General features: G+C 36.1%; 1 protein-coding gene across 1 annotated transcript in view; it reads right to left on the reverse strand.

Annotated features, from left to right (window-relative positions):
• ACAD11 (acyl-CoA dehydrogenase family member 11) overlaps positions 1 to 23,058 on the reverse strand; it is a 93,828-nt gene that overhangs the window by 53,035 nt on the left and 17,735 nt on the right. Inside the window, exons 6-9 of the mRNA XM_030328936.2 lie at positions 10,631 to 10,772; positions 10,145 to 10,266; positions 7,885 to 7,991; positions 6,551 to 6,677 (exon numbers count right to left, since the gene is read on the reverse strand). Coding sequence (XP_030184796.1) covers positions 6,551 to 6,677; positions 7,885 to 7,991; positions 10,145 to 10,266; positions 10,631 to 10,772 — 498 coding nt within the window. The remainder of the gene's footprint in view (positions 1 to 6,550; positions 6,678 to 7,884; positions 7,992 to 10,144; positions 10,267 to 10,630; positions 10,773 to 23,058) is intronic.

The raw sequence follows: 23,058 nt of genomic DNA on the forward strand, positions 1-23,058 counted from the left end.
AATATTTAAAATAATTTAAAAAATACATGTAGTAATGAATAGCTGTGTCAGAAGAAAAATAAGGAAATTTCTCAAAGGTCAGAAATAAAGAAGCCTGAGTTTTCAAGTGTTGTTAAAGTACTTGTTTCAAGCCACCATTACCAAAAATTAGCAAAACCAATAGTTTAACAGACTCACACTCTCCAAAGACTACAAACTAATGATCAGATACAGAATATAAAGTATTTGTGTCCAATAGATTTCAGGAATAAAGGAAGGAATTAAAAGTATGACAAGGGTTATCAGAATAAGCCAAATTTGAAAAAGAACCAAAAAAAAAAAAAAAAGAAAAGAAAAGAAAAGAAAAGAAAAGAACCAAATGCAACTTGGGAAAAGAAAAACCATGGTAATTAAAAATTCAATGGCAGTTGTTCTCAAACACCATTGGTATCAGAATCACTTGGGGCACTTGGTGAAAAGACAAGAATCCATGACCTATTTTACTTCAATGAGCCTAGGGCTTCTGTATTCTTTACTAGCTTTGGCAATTCTGACACTCTCCAACTTTTGAGAGAACCACTGTTCTATGGATGGTTGAAAAGTAGATTAGATATAGCAGAAAAAAAATAATTTGGAAGAAAAAGCATGAAGAAATTACTCCTTTCTATGAATGAGGCACAGAAATTCAATAGAAGGAAAATATGAATGAGTAAGAGATATGATGGAAATAGAGAAATGTTCTCACATCAGTCTAACTAGGGCCCAAGATCAAGAGTATAACAAGAGGGGATACTGGAAAAATTTACTTCTGAGTTTTTAGAACTGATCAAAGATACCAATCTTCAAATTCAGAAAACAAAGTAAAGCCAAAGCACAAACTATACAACGCCAAAGAAAAATAAAAGCTCTTAAGAGGAGAAAGAGGAGGGGAGGACAGATCACTGATAAACAAGTAAGACTGAGAACTGACTTCCCAGAGCAACAAATGAAGCCATAAATCAGTGGGACAACGCCTTCATTTGCTGAGAGAAAGTAACTGGCAACCTAGAATTCTATATCCAATAAAACAATCTTTCAAGAATTAGGACAAAATAAAGGCATTAGAAATAAAGAAACAGAGAGACAAGGAATCTGAATGATTAGTTCCCTCTCCTGAGCAAAAAAAAAAAAAAAAAAAAAAAAAAAGGAATAAAAAGAACTATCAAATAAAAGGTTACTAGCAGATTCTCATTAAAGAAAGTTGATTGTTAAAGAAACATCTGAGTTGCAAGAAGACACAGTAAATAAAGTGATAAATATATGGGTAAATCTAAATTAAAAGCTAGCTATGTATGGGGCACCTGCGTGGCTCAGTTGGTTAAGTGTCCTACTCTTGGTCTTGGCTCAGGTCATGGTCTCTCAGTTTCATGGGTTCGAGCCCACGTCAGGCTCTGTGCTGATGGTGCTGCAGATCCTGCCTGGGATTCTCTCTCCCTCTCCCTCTGCCCCTCCCCGACTCATGCTGTCTCTATCTCTCTCAAAATAAATAAGTAAACTTTAAAAAAGTTTTAAAAAACTAGCTACATAAAACAGTAACAATAATCTCTAATTTGTGCAACTAAAAGAATCAAGATGAACTAAAATACGGTCTATGATGGCATTCTCCAATATTTGCTATTATTCATCTCTGTACTTATTTTTTTTACACTTAGGCTAGTACAATTACTAGATTAAAGGCTATGAATATTGTCACAAGCCCACATTACAAAATCATTTTCTAAAATTGTTCTATCACTTTACAGTCATATAATATTCAGAAATTTTTTTTTTATTTTTTTAACATTTATTTATTTTTGAGACAGGGAGAGACAGAGCGTGAACGGGGGAGGGTCAGAGAGAGAGGAAGACACAGAATCTGAAACAGGCTCCAGGCTCTGAGCAGTCAGCAGAGAGCCCAACGTGGGGCTCGAACTCACGGACTGCAAGATCATGACCTGAGCCGAAGTCAGACGCTTAACCAACTGAGCCACCCAGGCGCCCCCAGAAATGTTCTTTTTATTAAAGCATGGCAGTCCAGGGTACTGATGTATTTAGTACAAGAAGACAAAGGACAGCTCTTTCAAAGCCAATAGGATAAACAGCATTTGTCATTTGTGTCAGGAAGTCAGTTAAATTGGAGATTTCCTGTTTAGGGTTGTTTATTATTTCCATCCCTCGTATTGCCGTGGAAATAGTCAATGTTACTGTGTTTGATAAGAAATATATTATGCAATACGTTTACAAATTCCTCATCTCTGACTACAGTTTGTGAGAAGTTATGATACTACAGTTTATGATACTACAGTTCTGAGAAGTTAAAATATGCCAATGTTTATATAATTATTTAAAAACTTGTGTGATTTAAAAATTCCTTTTCTAAAGTCTATCCATTCAAGAGATCTGCAAAATCTATTTGTGGTATGGCAGGAGTCAGAATTAAAATATCTCATCAGAATGAAGTTCTCTTTAGTTCTTAGAGTATGAAAAACAGAAGGAAGCAGAAAATAAGTTTGGTGCCTGATCAATTCTCCCCGAATAACACCTTTAACATCTAACTTCCTCATTCACTGATTGAGATGCGGCTTTGAAGTATGTTGGTTCAGAATCTTAAATCTGAGCCTACAAATAATTTTCCATATAATATGCTTTTCACTTTAAACTTAAGTCTATTAGAAAGAAGCAACAATAGTTCTTTACCAGTACATTATTACACTGAGTAGGAAAATATGGCTAATGTTATCATTACGTTAAAAGTGTGTTCTCAAGAACATGTTGCTAGTTCCTGTTTTACATGCTATTTTTCAGGACTCCTTATCCATATTAATTAGGAAGAACTGCCTTTTAACATTTTCATAAGTAATGGGTTCTTATGTTCTCACTTTAAGATATCCAAGGAATTTCCATGGTCATTTGAATAGTTTAAATGAAGCTTATTTTTTCCCCATTATAAAAATTTGGAAAAATATGTAAAAGTATTATGAAAAATTCATTAAGAGTCTTACTAAAGATGAGATGTGTATTGCTAAAAAACTGGTGCATTATGTGACATAATCTTGCTTTCTAGACATTTTTTTTCTAGACATGATTTTTAATTTTTACAAACTTAGTTATAATAATATTGGATAGAATTTTATAGACTTTTCTCCCTCCCATTTTGAGAAAGCTAATTACTTTTCTCCAGATATCATTTCAAATGTCAATGTTCACAGACAGGGATTAGTATTGTTCAGAATCATTCTACAGGATAAAACATTTTTACAGATGTCAGTTTAAGATTTTTTTTCAAAGATTTTATTTTCAAGCAATCTCTACACCCAACATGGGACTCAAACCCACAACTCTGAAATCAAGAGTCACATGCTCCACTGACTGTGTCAACCAGGCATCCCAGTTTAAGATTTTTAATGGAAGAAAAAGTTCACATTATTATGTGTGGATGTATTCTAGATCTGAACAATCTGCAACGAAAAAATGATTGTTGCTTTCCTTGCCACACAAAATATTGACAATCTTCCCTTTAAAGCTATAGACTGCTTTTTACTTATAAGAAAGCATTTTCTTTTACATTGAAAATTCTTTGTAAATATTTTCATAGCTGCATGCTATTAAGTTCAGCAGATGTATCACAAGCCAATTTGTGATACTTCTTTTCTGTGCTGCATGTTTCCTTTGATTCCCATTCACATCTATAAATGAAAGAGCAAGGCTACTTGGTTTCTTCTGCCAATTGTGGCCTCTCTTTCGAATAATCAGCTGGTTCCAAGCACAAGCATGTCAACAAATATGCTTCATTTTAGGGTGAGTAGATAGGAATCAGGCAAACTGACAGGCAAGCTGGGGGTCTACACCATACCCCCACTAAAAAAAGAAAGAAAAAAGCCAAAAATGGAGGACTCTAGAGGACCAACCCTCATGTTGAAGCCCTGGCTTCTTTGAAACGGATAATTTGTTGTTGCTGTTATTGTCTTTTTCATTTCCTTCCTTTCTTTCTTTCTTTTTAGTTTTTCTTTCTTCTTTCTTTTTCTCTTTCTTTCTTTCTTGTCTTTCTTTTCAGTTTGTCCTCTCTTTCTTCCTTCCTCCTTCCCTCCTCTTCCTTCCTCCCTCCATCCCTCTTTTCCTTCCTTCATTCCTCCCTTCCCCTCTTTCTTTCTTTCTTTCTTTCTTTCTTTCTTTCTTTCTTTCTTTCTTTCTTTCTTTCGAGTTCTAAATGTATTACTCATAGCTTAAATGTTCTCTGACTCATTTTCAAGCCAGAGTAATACATGAGTCAGTGTACATGTACATGAGTTGTTGGTACAGTATCTGGCAGAGGAGTAAGTTCTTAATGCATATTAACTAGTGTTGTTACTGTTGATTCACTGTTTGTCTTCCTCTTGCATTTGACTGTGAAGTTATCAACTTTGCTTAATATTGTCATGCTTAATAAGATTTAATATCACCATGTCCCCACCATCTAGCACAGTGATCAGCATACAGAGGTGCTCAGTGTTTGTCAAATGTTTGAAGTAAGTTTTTTGCTGAAGGTAGAATTTAGACAAAGTCTGAATCAAAACCCATGCTCTAACTCTAAGATCCAGGTTTTCCACACTGTTCCACATTGGCTTCCTTCTCTCTTTGATTTAGGCAACTTGCTGAATTTCTCTGGCCTCAATTTCCTCATTTTGTTTTTTGTTTTGTCTTTTTTTAAATTGGAGTATAGTTAGCACGCAGTATTACATTAGCTTTTGATGTACAACATAGTGATTTGACATTTATACACATTATGAAATGATCACCATGATAAGTCTAAGCTGATCATTTACTTTTTTAAAGTACTCTTACAGCCTTTCATTTGAAGCAAATGCCACTACTATTCAGGAGTGTTAGAGACCTAACCCCATGGCCCACTTGCAGGTTAATTAGTCAAACAACTTGATTTCTCTTTTCCTTCTCACTCTTGCTCTCCATACCAGCCAATCACAGGAGACTCCATTAGAAATTAAAAAAAAAAAAAAGAAAAAAGTTACCGCCTGTGCTACAGCCTTCTCTTATTTCAAAATGATTTTAAGATGTGGCTTTTTCTGTTAAAGGTTATTCTTTGGTATGATCCATTCTGCTTTCCAAATCCAATTTCCATTCTCTTTTCAAAACCTTTAGTCCTCTGATGTGTCCCATTTCTGTTTTTGAGCTTTTAGCAATTTATGCTATTTCTTTAAACAAATTTCTTTATTGTTAATGGGATTTTATTTGAGGGAAAGGAGATAAATGCTGAATTCAGACTGCCATTTTGAACCAAAAGTGTTGCATTTCCTTTTTAACACCCAAAAGTTCAGAATTTTAGAACTCAAAATTGTATATGTACTAATTAGTTCATAAAGTTTCCAAAGTGATATCTTAATCACTGAACACATGTAAGAGGTGACTATTTTAGAAAGAACTTCCTCATATTTAAGTAGTATTTTCTTTAAAAAACAAAAGACAAAAAATAAAAACTATACCCTACTTGGTCAGCAAAATTAATCTCATGCCAGATCTTTACTAACAATGTAATTCAAGCAACAATATTTATGTAATTCAAGCAACAATAGTAACTGCCTTATAAACACATATCAACTCAATATTTTTATTGAAAGAATTTTGGGCTTTTTCAGTTTCCTATTTGATTTTGTCAGTCCAGCTCTAGACTTCTCAGAATCATGGAAAATTAAAATGAGAATTTATTGTATATCTACTCATATCTATTCACATCACAGATGAAAAGACTGAGGTACTGAGAATTAAAGTTATTTGCCCATGACCATCTAACTTGTAGAAGGAATGGACTAGAATCAAACCATTATAATTTCTACACCAGTGTTCAACTCACACACATACCTGGCCCCACCCGCCTTATCTATTTTCATAATAGCTTTTATCTTTTCTTCACAGCATTTATCTTCCTTATTTAATGTCTTTCTTTTGTGCTAAAGTGTAAGCTCTGTGGAAGCATTAGCTCTGTCTTGTTCTTTCTTTTTCTTTCAATAGTTCTCCAGATGCCTAACCCATTATTAGGGTACCTAATACTTACATGTTAACTAAATGACTGAATGTACCATGTTACTTCTCTACCCTCAGTGAACTTACGGTTATTTACTTAACACCTTAAAATAGTAACTTATGGGGAGAGAGGTAGTATATCTGTGAATAGATTGAAATGATATGCAAAATTTTCTGGTTATGTCCATCTTATTTACTCTGCAGTTTTCTTAATTCTCAAAGGAGTCTATAAAGATAAAAAAAAAGCCTTAGGCAAAGGCCCTAAAGTAATGTTTTACTCTAATATATTTAGGATCTCAACTTTACAACAGTTAATTCCCTTTGACTGAATTTTAATTCCAATCATTTATCTGTAGCATTCCCTTGATATATTTTAGAAGCTTATCAGCTTCTGCAGTAGCTCAGTGCTAAGGGGAAGAGTGGAATGAGGTAAGGATAGGATAGGATACCATGGTACTCCTAGAAACAGAGATAACAGACGTCTTTCATCAACAGTCCTTGAGCACAAATACATTCTATTTGTTTGTATGGTACTTACTTTTTCAGCTGGAAGGATGTGTTGTTTCATGAAATGCTTCATCCTAATAAGAACTTCCTGGCCTGTCTTACTCTGTACAAAAAACTGCTGGGAAGTATCAATCTGTGGTGGCGTAGTACCAAAAGTCCTTTATTAAAAAAAAGTTAAGGTGTCCAAAATAATTATTCTATACTTCTGAATATAATGTGAAGACTTCCTCAACTCCCCCAAAATATACCTCAGGAATAGCCATATTTTGTAATTTCTTAAGTTTTTCATATTATGGAATGAATGCAGAATCCCTTTACTTTGAACATTAAACGCTAATGCTGAAAGCACTACTTGGTAAAACATAAGCCTGGCCTGACCTTAATCAGTGGTAGTTTTGAATCTTTATTAAAGCCACTTATCACAATCTCTAAAAAAAAGCAAGTGAAGAAATTGAACAAATTTAGTAATTATTCTTAGTATATTCCTCACAAGTACAACTTTTGGCTGTCATTATAAACAAGAACTTTAAAGATCTTTATGAAGAGCAACACAGTCAGCTATTATGTTGAGGAGAACACAAATATCCATCTATAAATGAATTGTAAGACATAACTGTCCTAATGTTATGCCATGGGAACTTACGGCTTGGACAGAATTTCCAGGGACACCATCATCCACGCACTCAGTAAGTACTATAGATCACAGCACTTAGATGGGAGTGTATGGTTGGCAAGTGAATTAGATGCCTTGAAAAGTGCTCCACTGATGGAGATATGGATTTCAGAGACACTTATGACGTGACTGAATAAAATTTCATGAAATATGATGGAAAAGAGCAATACTGCTAAAGTTAATAAATCATCTTTTATGTTACTTTATTTTATTTTTCAGAGACAGTGTGTGAGTGGGGGAGAGGGGCTGGGGAGAATCCTAAGCAGGCTTCACACAGTGTAGAGCCCCACACGGAGCTCAATCCCATGACCCTGGGATCATGACCTGAACCAAAATCAAGAGTCGGATGCTCAAACAACTGAGCCACCCAGGTGTCCCTGTAATATGTAATTTTAAATAGGTATATGTAAGTAACTTATTATTGAAATGAAACATTTGAGAGTTTTATCTCTTTAAAAGTTTATATACTCAAGTTGGCAAAAAAAAATTACTTTTAATCATGAATATGGATTATAATTTTTTTTTATATTGAAGTCTTTTTATTTTCAGGCATATAAGAGAGTTACCAAAAAACTACTGTGATTGGCAGCAGCAATCCTGGTGTAATCAATAAAAACAGTCCCTATCCCAAAGTTTACATATATCTAATAAAGGCTCTAATTTGAGGTATCCAAGGAATTCATTTTGCTTACCGTTTTGAGAGTTGTAATCCAGTTTCTGCCAGAGGTTGCACAATCTTGGCAAACATAAAGCTATTCTCAGATGCATTATTTCCCTGAAGATATCTACGATATACTCCCTATAAATAAATTAACATAGAGCAATTAAGATTCATTAAAAACTGTTCTTCAGCTATTCAGTCTTTCCAGTTTCCCAGCTATGTGAGTCCCTAAACTCACAAGGTATCAAAATGTAAATCAGATCACCAATTCTACTTATTTACACGCAAGGATAATTATACCTTCTTAAATTAAAGAGTTATACATGCATAATTTGGTTGACACACTCTTATCCTAACAGAATTATAACTGGAAATGAAATCAAACTTGAAAATGAGTTCAGAAGCTAACAAAGATACCAAATTGGCAAATTATATCACCTCTAAAGATCACTATTTTCCCTTCATACTGGAGGAAAATCTACAGACACAAAAATAAAGTTAAAAAAACAAACAAACAAAACAACTATTAAACTAAAGAGAAGGCAATGACATGATCTCTAAGAAAATTTTCCCTCATTTTTTTTGGACTCCTAGATTACTTAACTGTCTCCTTGACCAGTGTTAGTTGAATTCTAATTAGTTTTTCTTTCTTCTCCATGTTCTTTTTTTTAAAGTTCATTTATTTTTAAATTTTTTTTTTTCAACGTTTATTTATTTTTGGGACAGAGAGAGACAGAGCATGAACAGGGGAGGGGCAGAGAGAGAGGGAGACACAGAATCAGAAACAGGCTCCAGGCTCTGAGCCATCAGCCCAGAGCCTGATGTGGGGCTCGAACTCACGGACTGCGAGATTGTGACCTGGCTGAAGTCGGACGCCCAACCGACTGCGCCACCCAGGTGCCCCTAAAGTTCATTTATTTTTAGAGAGAGAGAGACAGAGCACACATGCAGGGGAGAGGCAGAGAGAGAGAGAGAGAGAGAGAGAGAATCCCAAGCAGGCTCTGCTGTCAATGCAGAGCTCAACATGGGGTTTGAACTCAGGAACCAGGAGATCATGACCTGAATCGAAACCAAGAGTGGGACGCTTAACCAACTGAGCCACCCAGGTGCCTCTCTTCTCCATCCTCTATGCTTTCAACATAGCACACTCTCCTCTCCCTTGCTTCTTCCACCCAAACACAATCAACTGAATCTCCTTAGTTTTATTTCTTCACGTAATTCTTTATGCAATAATATACCCTAACAGTTTTTCCATCATTTCCAATTTCATATTTATAGTTAGAATAGAATGTTTATGATCATCTCTAAGGTTACCACATATAATGTATGACATACATATTAATTTCAACATAACCCACGTCAAACTTTTGTTTGAAAAGAAAATCTATTTTAAATTCAAAGCCTATTCGTGGAAGCTGACAAATATAAAAAACATACCATAATCCCTATTTTGAGAAACCCATCCAATCAACGTAATTAACATGATTCTAAAACACAGGATGAAATGTAATACAACTATATCCTGGAAGACATTTCAGTTGTTCATGGATAGCATGGACTCTGGAGACAAGGGGAAAAAAACCTTAATTCTTTTCCCATTCTTTTTTGTTTCTGAAATCTCTTATTTACTTATTCCACCAAGCCCTAGCCCTTTGCCACTGATAAAGCATCTCAGTTTCTTAAATAAACACCCGAGATTCAAAGCACATGGAAACTAAATCAGTATAAATACGAATACATTTCAGATGAAGCCATAATATAAAAAACTAAACGTATGCTCAATTTCCTCTCAAAATTAATCACATAAATATGACCTTGTTAGAAAATGGAAAATTTTACTCATCTAATCTCTCAAAAACACATATTAAGAGGCAACTATATTCTAGGTACTATGCGAGGCTTTGGGACATGCAAAAATTATTTCTTTCTTTATCATGGCCCTTGTTAATAAATGGTTTTATATTTGAAGCAAACATCATTAAAAATTTTAGCTCTTTCTTAAAATGGATATTCAGGTAATACTGAATCTTCACATGGCTTTCTCTTTTTCTCTTTATGTCTTTCTCCCCTCCCCTCCCCCAAAAGTGATAACACATTTTGCTACTTGGTTTTTTCCCTTCCAAGTTCCTATTCTGTAAATTCTGGATTCATATTCAACCATATCTGGTATTTGTCATTATCAAAAGCAAAATGATCTAAGGACAAAGAATATAAAACTCCTGAAGACCAGAAAATATTGTGAACATTACATTAATAAATAAAAGTGAAACACAGGTTAAAAATAGTTTTACCTGTGCTATGCTAGCCATTTTAAAATATGCCAGGGCAATAAAGAAATTCCAGTTAGGAAGAATAGAATTAATTCCTCTGCAGCGGCAATATATTGAAATCATTTCTTCCATTGATGGTATCCCTATAAAAATAGCACATACTGTAAAATTTAATGAAAGATATCATGATGAATATTTCAAACTGTAATAAAATTGCATATGCATATAAAACTGAATATAATAACCATTAATCCGAATAACAAACATGTTCTGAATGTTGACTTCTAAAAAGAATGATGTATATAAAAAAGCTGTATTGTATCATAAATTGCTAAAAGTGAAATGCTATGTTCAGAAAAATCAAGAACAAAATGATTTAGAAACATTTCAAGAAAGTAATTAAAAGTTCTTAACTAAAATTGCTATATAATCTTACCTTTTAATTATGAAGAATAATAAATATAATTTTATATTAATAGCAATTTAGGCAACGTGATGGTTTCATACCTATGTTTTCTTGAAAATAAGAACTTTGATTTAGCATTGGAACTGTCCTTGGCCAAAAGTAGAACACGGAGAGATGAGCTAAGTCTGACAAAGGATGACCAATGGTTGAAAGCTCCCAATCCAGTACAGCTATAACTCGAGACTGCAATTAAAAATGAAAAGGTTTTAACATATTTATTTTTAAAAAAAAAATTTTTTTTTCAACGTTTTTTTATTTTATTTTTGGGACAGAGAGAGACAGAGAGGGGCAGAGAGACAGGGAGACACAGAATCGGAAACAGGCTCCAGGCCCTGAGCCATCAGCCCAGAGCCCGACGCGGGGCTCGAACTCACGGACCGCGAGATCGTGACCTGGCTGAAGTCGGACGCTTAACCGACTGCGCCACCCAGGCGCCCCAAGGTTTTAACATATTTAATACAAAACTAAAACAAGGAAATAAATGAAATCCTGTTTTTCATCAAAAGCAAATCTGAGGCCATAGTTTGCAGTCTTCACCTACAATGGCACATTGCATTTATCAAATAACTCATTAGCCTTGATCATGTAGAGCCAAGTCCTCTGGCTCCATTATTGGCCCTCAGTTCTCCTACATTTTACTTTATTTTTTTTTTTTATATATATGAAATTTATTGACAAATTGGTTTCCATACAATACCCAGTGCTCATCCCAAAAGGTGCCCTCCTCAATACCCATCACTTACCCTCCCCTCCCTCCCACCCCCCATCAACCCTCAGTTTGTTCTCAGTTTTTAAGAGTCTCTTATGCTTTGGCTCTCTCCCACTCTAACCTCTTTTTTTTTTTTTTTTTCCTTCCCCTCCCCCATGGGTTCCTGTTAAGTTTCTCAGGATCCACATAAGAGTGAAACCATATGGTATCTGTCTTTCTCTGTATGGCTTATTTCACTTAGCATTACACTCTCCAGTTCCATCCACGTTGCTACAAAAGGCCATATTTCATTTTTTCTCATTGCCACATAGTACTCCATTGTGTATATATACCACAATTTCTTTATCCATTCATCAGTTGATGGACATTTAGGCTCTTTCCATAATTTGGCTATTGTTGAGAGTGCTGCTATGAACATTGGGGTACAAGTGCCCCTATGCATCAGTACTCCTGTATCCCTTGGATAAATTCCTAGCAGTGCTATTGCTGGGTCATAGGGTAGGTCTATTTTTAATTTTCTGAGGAACCTCCACACTGCTTTCCAGAGTGGCTGCACCAATTTGCATTCCCACCAACAGTGCAAGAGGGTTCCCGTTTCTCCACATCCTCGCCAGCATCTATAGTCTCCTGATTTGTTCATTTTGGCCACTCTGACTGGCGTGAGGTGATACCTGAGTGTCGTTTTGATTTGTATTTCCCTGATAAGGAGCGACGCTGAACATCTTTTCATGTGTCTGTTGGCCATCTGGATGTCTTCTTTAGAGAAGTGTCTATTCATGTTTTCTGCCCATTTCTTCACTGGGTTATTTGTTTTTCGGGTGTGGAGTTTGATGAGCTCTTTATAGATTTTAGATACTAGCCCTTTGTCCGATATGTCATTTGCAAATATCTTTTCCCATTCCGTTGGTTGCCTTTTCGTTTTGTTGGTTGTTTCCTTTGCTGTGCAGAAGCTTTTTATCTTCATAAGGTCCCAGTAATTCACTTTTGCTTTTAATTCCCTTGCCTTTGGGGATGTGTCGAGTAAGAGATTGCTACGGCTGAGGTCAGAGAGGTCTTTTCCTGCTTTCTCCTCTAAGGTTTTGATGGTTTCCTGTCTCACATTTAGGTCCTTTATCCATTTTGAGTTTATTTTTGTAAATGGTGTGAGAAAGTGGTCTAGTTTCAACCTTCTGCATGTTGCTGTCCAGTTCTCCCAGCACCATTTGTTAAAGAGGCTGTCTTTTTTCCATTGGATGTTCTTTCCTGCTTTGTCAAAGATGAGTTGGCCGTACGTTTGTGGGTCTAGTTCTGGGGTTTCTATTCTATTCCATTGGTCTGTGTGTCTGTTTTTGTGCCATACATTTTACTTTATATACCCTTACTATCTCTACTAATGAGTGGAGGCAAAAGCAGTTGAAATTGCTCAACTGGGAGTTAACTACAGTGAAGAAGAAACTGTAGTAATTACTGGGGTGTCTGAGTGGCTCAGTCAGTTAAGAGTCTGACTTGGGCTCAGGTCATCATCTCGCAGTTTGCGAGTTCGAGCCCCACGTCGGGCTCTGGACTGACAGCTCAGAGCCTGGAGCCTGATTCAGATTCTGTGTCTCTGCCCCTCCCCCACCTACACTCTTTCAAAAATAAACAAACATCAAAAAATTTTTTCTTAAAGAAACTGTAATAATTACTTATAATTCAAGCATCTATGCCAAGTCATGTATAGTTAAAGAGTTTGCTCTGGTGAAAAATCTTTCTGCACAGCAAACATTACACTCTTAGGGCAACAGTAATTTTTAAAATGAGTTATTTCATGTTGTAGATACAAAAATATAATTGTTTAAAAGATGTTATTTGTTTTATGTAGCTAAAATTCACAATTATATGGCAGTATCATAAAATAGTCATGTAATTTGGAACCAATAAAACAGAAAACTTTCCTCATTCTGCTTTGTAACACAGGCTATTTGGGGTGCTTGGGTGGCTCAGTCAGTTAAGTGTCTGACTCTTGGTTTCAGTTCAGATCATGATCTCACGATTTCATGAGTTCAAACTCCATGTCGGGCTCTGTGCTGACAGTGTGGATCCTGCTTGTGATTTTGTCTCCTGCTCTCTGCCCCTACCCCACTTGTGTTGTCTCTGTCTCCCTCAAAATAAACGAACTTAATAAAAAAATAGGCTATTCAACTGTAAATATAAGAGAAAAAGCAATTTGCAGAATATGTAGAATGTATATAGTTTATCCTATTTTTGTTTAAATAAAAAGGTTATAAACCAATACCCAAAGTTGAAAGGATATACAACAAACTAATGGCAATGGCTGTGGTTATTTCAAGGTATGGAGGCAGGAGGAAAGGAATGGGGGTATAGAGGGGGGAACCTCCACTGGAGGTTTCTGTACAGAGGAGTGACATGATACAGTTCATATTTTAGGAGGGTCACTCTGGCTGCTATAGACTATAGAGGGGCCAGTGAGGAGGCTACACCAATCATCTAGACAAGATTATCTAAGCCAGATAAAACAGCAGGCTCAGCTAGGCAATGCAGGTTACTGGGTTCCATGCCTTTATATGACTTTGTATGTGCTTGTACTCCCCCTGCCCCTCTGGCACACTCATATTGTAACTTTGTGGGAGGGCACAAATTTTGGAATAAGACAGACCTATATTCAAATCATACCTCCACCACTGAATGACTGTGTGACTCTGAACCATCTAGTTAACCTCTCTGAGCCTCAAATTTTCTCAGCCATAATATACCTCTTGCATAGACTTAGTGGGCAGATTAAATGAGGGCAAGTAGCATGTGGTGTTTGTTTACCAGTTCCTAGCAAAGTAACTGTCACATAATAGGTGGCCAATATTCAATAAGTACAGAGCCTGGCATATAGTGGGCATTCAAAAAATTTCTATTATAACTAAAGGAAAAATTGATTACCCCCTCCTCCATGATTTGACTTAATAAGACCTTTTATTGTTGTGGTTATAGTGTATTGTAAATTACTATATGAGCTAGATTTGTTAAGAAAACAAAAAAAAGGATTGGGTGCATTTTTCTCTATATTAATTTATTTGTTTCTATGCTCTTACCATCCAGGGAAAGGAGATGAGATACTTGCTTATGCTGTAAATGTTTACCTTTTTTTCAATGAAGCCTGGGAATCTTCTCTGTAGTTAAATTTATCTAAAACATTTTTAGGTTATTTACACAAAGCTATAAAACAATGGCTAGTAAGAAACGTTGATGGTTCATCAAACTTTATAAATTAGTGTAAAGCAGCAATAGTTTATGAGAACACCATCTACACCTGTTTGTGTACAGAGCTGTAACAAACTCAGTCTAAGTCCTAGTGGTTAAAATGAACATTTACTAGTTCATCTTCCTGCTAACAAACTTACTAATAAAATGACTTCTGACAGTTTTTCTGAAACCTCAGCACAACAAATTCCTTTTCATTTTGCTGATTATCCTCTACACTGAGTTTTATTTTTCCAAGTGTGCTTTCTGTACTACTGGATTTTATTAAAATGTGTGTGTGTGTGTGTGTGTGTGTGTGTGTATTACCTTTTCAAAACAAAAGAAACACATGCGATCCAACATTACACACAGGAGATGAAGAAGGCAGGGAAGAAGATGTTAATAGAATTTTAAATAAAAAGATGAAACTAGAGGTAAGGTTATTTTGTTAGTGTGGACAGTTAAACATCGCTTCAAGTTTTCAATGGGCAAAATAAAGTGTGAAGCATGACCAGTCAAAATGTTTACAGCATATACAGATTAAAAATAAATCAGCTGCTTCAGAGTGACCACTTTTCTTGGCAATGAAGCTTAAGAAAAATCTGACCCATCAACCTGCATGAAACAGATATTTGTTGGGGCTCCTGGGTGGCTTGGTCTGTTAAGTGACTGATTCTTGATTTTGGCTCAGGTCATGATCTCATGGTTTTTGAGTTCGAGCCCCAAACTGGACTCTATGCTGGCAGTGCAGAGCCAGCTTGGAATTCTCTCCCTCTCAACCTCTGCCCCTCCCCAACTCACATGTGCACTGTCTCTCAAAATATATAAATAAACTTAAAAAAAGAGAAAGACTGTATAGAGTGCTAAAATGTCTTCAACAATGTAAAGAGGACTTCAAGGAGCCTGTGATCCCCAGAAAGCAGCTTGTGCCAGAAAGTGACTACAAGGACAAAAATGAACTAAGCAGAAGGCAAGACAATACACTGAGAGTGGGAATCTAAATGAGAAAAGCAACTTCATAGTTTGCAAAGAACAGAAAAGATCTGAAAAAAAAAAAAACAAAACGTGTATAAAAGTCAGAGATTTTATGAAAAGATGAGGTTACAGCCTAGATGAAATTAAGCAACATACATATGTCCCAGATTCTGTTAACGTGATTCATGACTTTATTCTGAAGCAAAAATAAAATGATGCAAGATTAGGGTTAGAGACTATTATAAAGTCAAGAGGTGAGAAGAATCTGGAAGATTAAAAAAATATAAGGTCAGGAAACTTTATAACTCTTATATTACTTGTAAATATCCACAGTCAAAGAATTAATTCAATTGATAATAAAGAAAATAGTTTTTGAAATAACTGATCCATGCCCACATGGGCCAGGCAGGATAAGAAGTCAAATAGAGTCATAAGGGGTTCATGGATTCTGAAGAGCGAGCAATCAAATTTGTAGCATCTTGGGGAGGTATAAAGAAATAAGAGGGGTGCCTGGGTGGCTCAGTCAGTTCAGTGTCTGACTCTGGATTTGGGCTCAGCTCACGATCCCAGGGTCATGTCAAGCATGAAGCCTGCTTAAGATTCTCTCTCTCCCTCTGTCCCTCTCCCCACTCGTGTGCTTTCTCTCTCTTTTAAAGAAAGAGAGAGAGAGAGAGAGAGAGAGAGATAGGCAGGCAGAAGCACCTGGGTAGCTCAGTCGGTTAAGCATGTGACTTCAGCTCATGATCTCACAGTTTTGAGTTCAAGCCCCACATTGGGCTCTGTGCTGACAGCTCAGAGCTTGGAGCCTACAGATTCTGTGTTTCCCCCTCTCCTTTGCTTGTGCTCTGTCTCTCAAAAATAAATAAATGTTAAAAAAAAATTAAAGATTAAAAACGAGAGAGAAATAGAGGGTAAAGAGGGTGTGGTCAAAGACAAGGGGTTTCAATTTCTTTTTTACTTTTAATTTTTTTTTTAATCTTTACTTTTGAGTGAGAGAGAGAGAGAGAGAGAGACAGACAGACAGACAGACAGAGTGTGAATGGGAGAGGGGCAGAGAGAGAGGGAGACACAGAATCCGAAGCAGGCTCCAGGCTCTGAGCTGTCAGCACAGAGCCCGACGCGGGGCTCGAACTCACGGACCACGAGATCATGACCTGAGCTGAAGTCAGACGCCCAACAGACTGCGCCACCCAGGCAACCCAAGGGGTTTCAATTTCTATACCAATGAAGTTGACAACTTCCAATAGGGGGGAAAAGCAGTATGATGTAGAAAAAATTATACAACATTGCAAGTCTATAGGCCTGAGTTCAAAACCTGGCTTTACTACCACTGAGCACTTACTAAAGAGTATTTTTAAAATATCTGTAATGTAAAGGGGTTGAAAAAAACCCAAATGCCACATCTTTTCTAGCAATAAAATTAAATTTTATAACTATGCCTCTCCTCAACTACACTAACATTTAAGAGATAACGGAGAAAATTAAAAAGAAAAAGCCATTAAATACAAGTTTTGTTTGCATATCAAATCTTTTTTCTTCATAAATTAATATATAGAAGGCTTTAAGATAGAGGACTTCAGAAGAAGTTATCTGTTAATGTTATCTGAAATATATCTGACTACTAATTAATGAATACGGATGAAAAGGTTTATCTGGTTTTAGTTAAATATACTTGTTTTTCAAGTTGAAATGCACACTAAACTCCTTAAACATTTCTCTGCCAAATAGGTAAGATCTTGTTTAAAAAATTAACAAGGGGGCACCTGGGTGGCTTAGGTGGTTGAACATCTGACTCTTGATTTCAGCTCAGGTCATGATCCCAGGGTAGTGGGATTAAGCCCTGTGTTGGGCTCTGCATTGAGTGTGGAGCCTGCTTAGGATACTCTCTACTCCCTCTGCATCTTTCCCCTGCTTGCACTCTTTCTCTCTCTCTAAAAAAAAAAAAAAAAAAAAAAATTAACAGTATTTTTCAGGAAAACTGGATTTCTCTTAAACATTGCAGTAAGTATGTTGTACTACTGAAATACTCGCTCAAACATGCTTCAAATACTTTACATATAAGTAAATGGAAAATAGGGATTGCAAAACTGAGTAATAAGCTTTGGTTTTGCCATACCCTTTTTAGTAATCCTTTACTGGCTTACCACACACATTCCTGGAAGGTTTATCATTTAGATTTGTTTTTGTCTTCTTTCTTATGTTTTCTGATGACAAAAATAAAACATGCTATTCTTTGGAAAAAACACAAAATGATAAAACCTCAAACCTTACATATTACAGAAAAGTACAACTTATAAGTCTCCTATACTTTGATCCCTTACAACCACTGCTTAAGTTTTAGTACATATTATGAAATACTTACTTTTACCTTACTAGTTTTATGAAGAATAGAGCTTGATAGGCAATTTTAGAAAAGTAAAATAGAGAAATAGAGGAAAAAAATGGAAAAGAAAAAAGAATTGAAACAAGTTGAGCACAGCTATGCCAGGTACTAGCTACTTGCTCCAAACTGATTATTTCATTTTAGCTTCCCAGCAACCCTGAAATTTTGGTATTTCTTTATCCAACTTAAAAGGCACACAATGTCAATTCCCTGGCTTTGAAATTTACTACAGTTGTGTGAGATCCATTTGGGAAATTTGGATGACAGGTATACAAGACCCCTCTGTACTCATTTTACAACTTCTTGTGAGTCCATAATTATTTTAAAATAAAAAATTAAGCGAGTGGTTCAAATAGTAGTATAGGAAAACCTTGAACTCAACTCTTCCACAAACACCATATCTTCAGCTCCATATAGAACAACTGTCTCTGAAAAAGACCTGAAAACTAGCTGAACAGCTCCACCACAATAAAGGATAAAAAGGCTACATCAAGGGCACCTGGCTGGCTCAGTCAGTGAAGCATGCAACTCTTGATCTTGGGGTTGTGAGTTTGAGCCCCATGTTGGGTGTGGAGATAACTTAAAAATAAAATATTAAAAAAGGGGGGGGGTACATCAAGATGGGTAGGAGAGGTAGAGATGTAGTCTCACCAAAACCCCACACTCCAGTGTGGCAACCCACAAGCAGGAGGGATCCCACAAATATGGACTATATCCCTGAGGAGTGTGGGGTTCAAGCCCCATATGAGGTATTCCCATCCTTGTGAACTGCACCAGGGAGATGAGCCTCCAAAATGTCTGGCTTTGAAAACCAAAACACCAGAAGAACCAAAAGCCTCCAGGAAATGGAGACTCCACTCTTAAAGGGCTCATGCACAGACTTACCCATCTTGGATCCCAGCACAAAAGCAGCAGGTTGGAAAGAACTTAGATCATATATGAAAAGATTTACTGGCTAATCTTAAATCATCTGTGGGAGAGGCAGGGGTCTATTCGAACTCTCTCTGGGGATAAAGATGATGGCAGGTGCCATTTTTGCATTCTCTATCTTGCTAGTGCTGCTTGCCCTGGCCCTGTGCTACCAAATGGCTCTGCCTCACTGACCTCAGCAAATAGGCTACCCAGCTGGGTGCTCCCTTGAGGCCTCACCCCAGTAAATCCAATGGATGGTACTGTCCTGACCCAACCCTCCCTATGGCCCCACCAAAGCTGGCAGGTGTATGCTGTCCACAGAAGGGATACCTCTTGAGTGCCTGGCTCTGGTGGCCAGGGGGTTTGCATTTCTGGGCCCCATGGTGGCTGAAATGATCAGAGAGACAGTCCTTGGCAGGCTACCACCCTCAGGGGACTGCACAGAGAGCAGATTGAAATACATTCTACCTTCCTGTGACCTCTCCTTTAAGACTCGGAGAGATAGCTGTTGTGCTTAATACATAGAAACAAAGAGAGAATCAAGCAAAATGAGGTAAAGGGAATAGGTTCCAAACAAAAGAACAAGATAAAACTCCAGAAAAAATCTTAATGAAATGGAGATAAATAATTTACCTGATAAAGAGTTCAAAGTAATGGTCATAAAGATGCTTACCGATTTCAGAAGAGTAGATGAACACAGCAAGAGCTTCAACAAAGAGATTGAAAATATAAGGAAGTACCGAACAGAAATTAGAAAGCTGAAGAATGCAGCTACGGAACTGAAAGATACACAAGAGGGGTTCAACAACAGACTAGATGAAGCTGAAGAAAGGATCAGTGACCTAGAAAATGGGGGAGTGAAACTCACCAAAATCTAACAGCAAAAAGAAAAAAAATTTAAACAGTGACAATAGTTTAAGGGACCTATGAAACATCAAGTGGAATGACATTTGTGTTATAGGGGCCCAAGAGAAGAGAGAGAGAGAAAGGAACAGAAAACTTATTTGAAGAAATAATGACTGAAAATCTCCCTAACTTAGGGAAGGAAACAGAGTTGCAGATGCAGGAGTCCAGGACCAGACAGCTTTACTGGTGAATTCTATCCAACTTTTACTAAGATTTAATATCTATCCTTCTCAAACTCTTCCAAAAAACTGAAGAGAATGGAATGCTTCCAAACTCATTTTATAAGCCAGCATTACCTCGATACCAAAGAGAGGCAAGACACCAGAAAAACAAGAAAATTACAGGCCAATATCCCCGATGAACATAGATGCAAAGATCTTCAACAAAATATTAGCAAACAAATTCAACAATACATTGAAAAGATCATACAACATGATGAAGTGGAATTTATTCCAGAGATGCAAGGATGTTTCAACATGTGCAAATAAATCAATGTTACATACCACATTAAGAAAATGAAGGCTAACAATCATGTGATCACCTAAGTAGATGTGGAAAAAAACATTTGACAAAATTCAATATCCATTTATGATAAAAACTCTCAACAAAGCTATTATAGTGAATGTACCTCAACCTAAAAAGGCCCACATATGATAAGCCCACAGCAAACATACTCAATGGTAAAAAGCTGAAAACTTTTCCTCTAACAATCAGGAACAAGACATGAATGCCCACTCTTGATACTTTCATTTAACATAGTATTGGAAGTCCAGAGCAATTACGTGAGAAACCGAAATTAAAATGCATCTAAATTGGAAAGGAAGAAGGGAAACTGTCACCATTTGTGGACAATATGATTCTACACATAGCAAATTCTACAAGACTCCACCAAAAAAAAGTATTACGATAAACAAATTCAGTAAAGTTGCTGGATACATAATCAACATACAACACTGTTGTGTTTTTATGCTGTAACCACAAACTATCAGAAAGAGAAATTAAGAAAACAGTTCCACTTACAACTGCACCAAAAAGAATAAAATACCTAGGACTAAGTTTAACCAAGCAGGTAAAAGATCTGTATAATGAAAACTATACAACACTGATGAAAGAAACTGAAGAACACACAAACGGAAAGATATCCCATGCTCATAGATTGAAGAATATTATTAAAATATCCATATTATCCAAAGCAATCTATAGATTCAGTGCAATTCCTATCAAAATTCCAGTAGAATTTTCCACAGAAAAAGAACAAAGAATCTTAAAATTTGTATGGAAGCACATGAGATCCCATATAGCCAAAGCCACCTTGAGAAAGAATAAAGCTGGAAGCATCATGCTTCCTGATTTCAATTACAATGCTATAATAATCAAAACAGTATTGGCACAAAATAGACATAAAGATAAATCAAACAGAATAAAGAGCCCAGGAAAAACCCCACCCACATATGGTCAATTAATTTGTGACAAAGGAGGCAAGAATATACAATGGGGAAAAGACAGTCTCTTTAATAAATGGTATTGGGGAAAATTGGACAGCCACATGCAAAAGAATGAAACTGAACCTCTATCTTTCACCATACATAAATTAAATCAAACTGGATTAAAGACTTGAATATAAGACCAGAAACCACAAAATTCCTAGAAGAAAACATAGGCAGTAGGCTACTTGACGTTGCTCTTGGCAGTATATATATACATATATGTATACATATATGTAACTGATTCCAGGCAAAGGCAACAAATGCAAAAATAAACAAATGGAACTACATCAGACTAAAAACCTCTACACAGCTCTACAAACCTCTACAAACCTCCTTTATTGAAAGGAAACTCAATAAACTAAATAAAATAAAATTGAAAGGAAACTCAATAAAATAAAAAGGCAACCTCCTGAATGAGACATCTGCAAGTCATATATTCATAAGGGGTTAATAGCCAAAATAGATAAAGAACTCATATAATTCAATAACAAAAAAACAATCTGATTAAATGACAGGCAGAAGATCTAAATAGACACTTTTCCAAAGAAGGCATACAGATGGCCAACAGTCACATGAAAAAAATGCTCAACAACACTAATCATCAGGGAAATACAAATCAAAACCACAATGAGATATCATCTCTCACCTGTCGTAATGGCTATATTCAAAAAGATGGGAAATAGCAAGTGCTAGTGAGGATATGGAGAAAAGGCAACCTTTGTGCATCACTGGTGGGAATGCAGATCGATGCAGCCACTATGAAAAACAGTATGAAATTTCCTTAAAAGAAAAGAGAACTACCACATGATCCAGCAACTCTACTTCTGTATATTTATATGAAGAAAATGTAGACGTTAATTAGAAAAGATATATGCACCCCTACGTTCACTGCAGTATTATTCACAATAGCAAAGATAGTAAAACAACTAAAGCATCCATTGGTGAATGGAAAAAGATGTGAGATACACACACACACACACACACACACATTGGAATGCTATTCAGCCATAAAAAAGAATGAAAGCTTGCCATTTGTGACAACATGAATGGACTTTGAGGGTATAATGCTAAGTGAAGTGAGTTAGACAAAGGAAGACAAATACCATATGATTTCACTTATATGTGGAATCTAAAGTAACAAAACCAACGAACAAGCAAAACAAATATAACCAAACTCATACATAACATGTAGAGAGCAGACTCATAGTTGCCAGAGGTAAGAAGGTATATGGTGTGGGTGAAATGGGAGAAGGGGCTAAGAGGTACAAACTTCCCCATAAAATAAGTAAGTCATGAGGATACAATGTACTAGAGTCTAGAGTCAACAACATTATATTGTATATTATGTGACTACATATGGTGAAGGGAGAAACAATACTTATTGTGGTGACTGTTTCATAGTATATGCAAGTATCAAATCATTATATTGTACACCTAAACTAATATAATGTTAAATATCAATTAGGCATCAATAAAAACAAATTAAAATAAAAACTGAAGCACAAAGAGAGGTTAAATTATTTGCTTTAAGGTCACACTGTCAGAGAATAAAAATTAAGCAGAAACATAGGATATAGAAATAGTGATTAATTAAAATCAATTCTTTCAACTTAGATTGATTCAGAAACATAAACACCTGCTTCATAAATGCTACAGTCATTGCTTTAAAGGAGGTAATAGAGTAGCATGTCCCCATTTATTGAGCATCCATATAGACTCTAGAGACGAAGATAAAAAAAAATTAAGACATAATCCTTATCCTCAAAGAAAAAAATAAAAAGCCTTCAATCATAGTGTTAGGAATATATACAGGTGAGCACATACATACACATATTCAGCTCGCTATAGTCCAAGGATTGATTTTCTGATTTGTGGAGTGCCTTCACA

The sequence above is a fragment of the Lynx canadensis genome, chromosome C2, assembly GCF_007474595.2.
Source record: "Lynx canadensis isolate LIC74 chromosome C2, mLynCan4.pri.v2, whole genome shotgun sequence".
Classification (NCBI taxonomy): Eukaryota; Metazoa; Chordata; class Mammalia; order Carnivora; family Felidae; genus Lynx; species Lynx canadensis.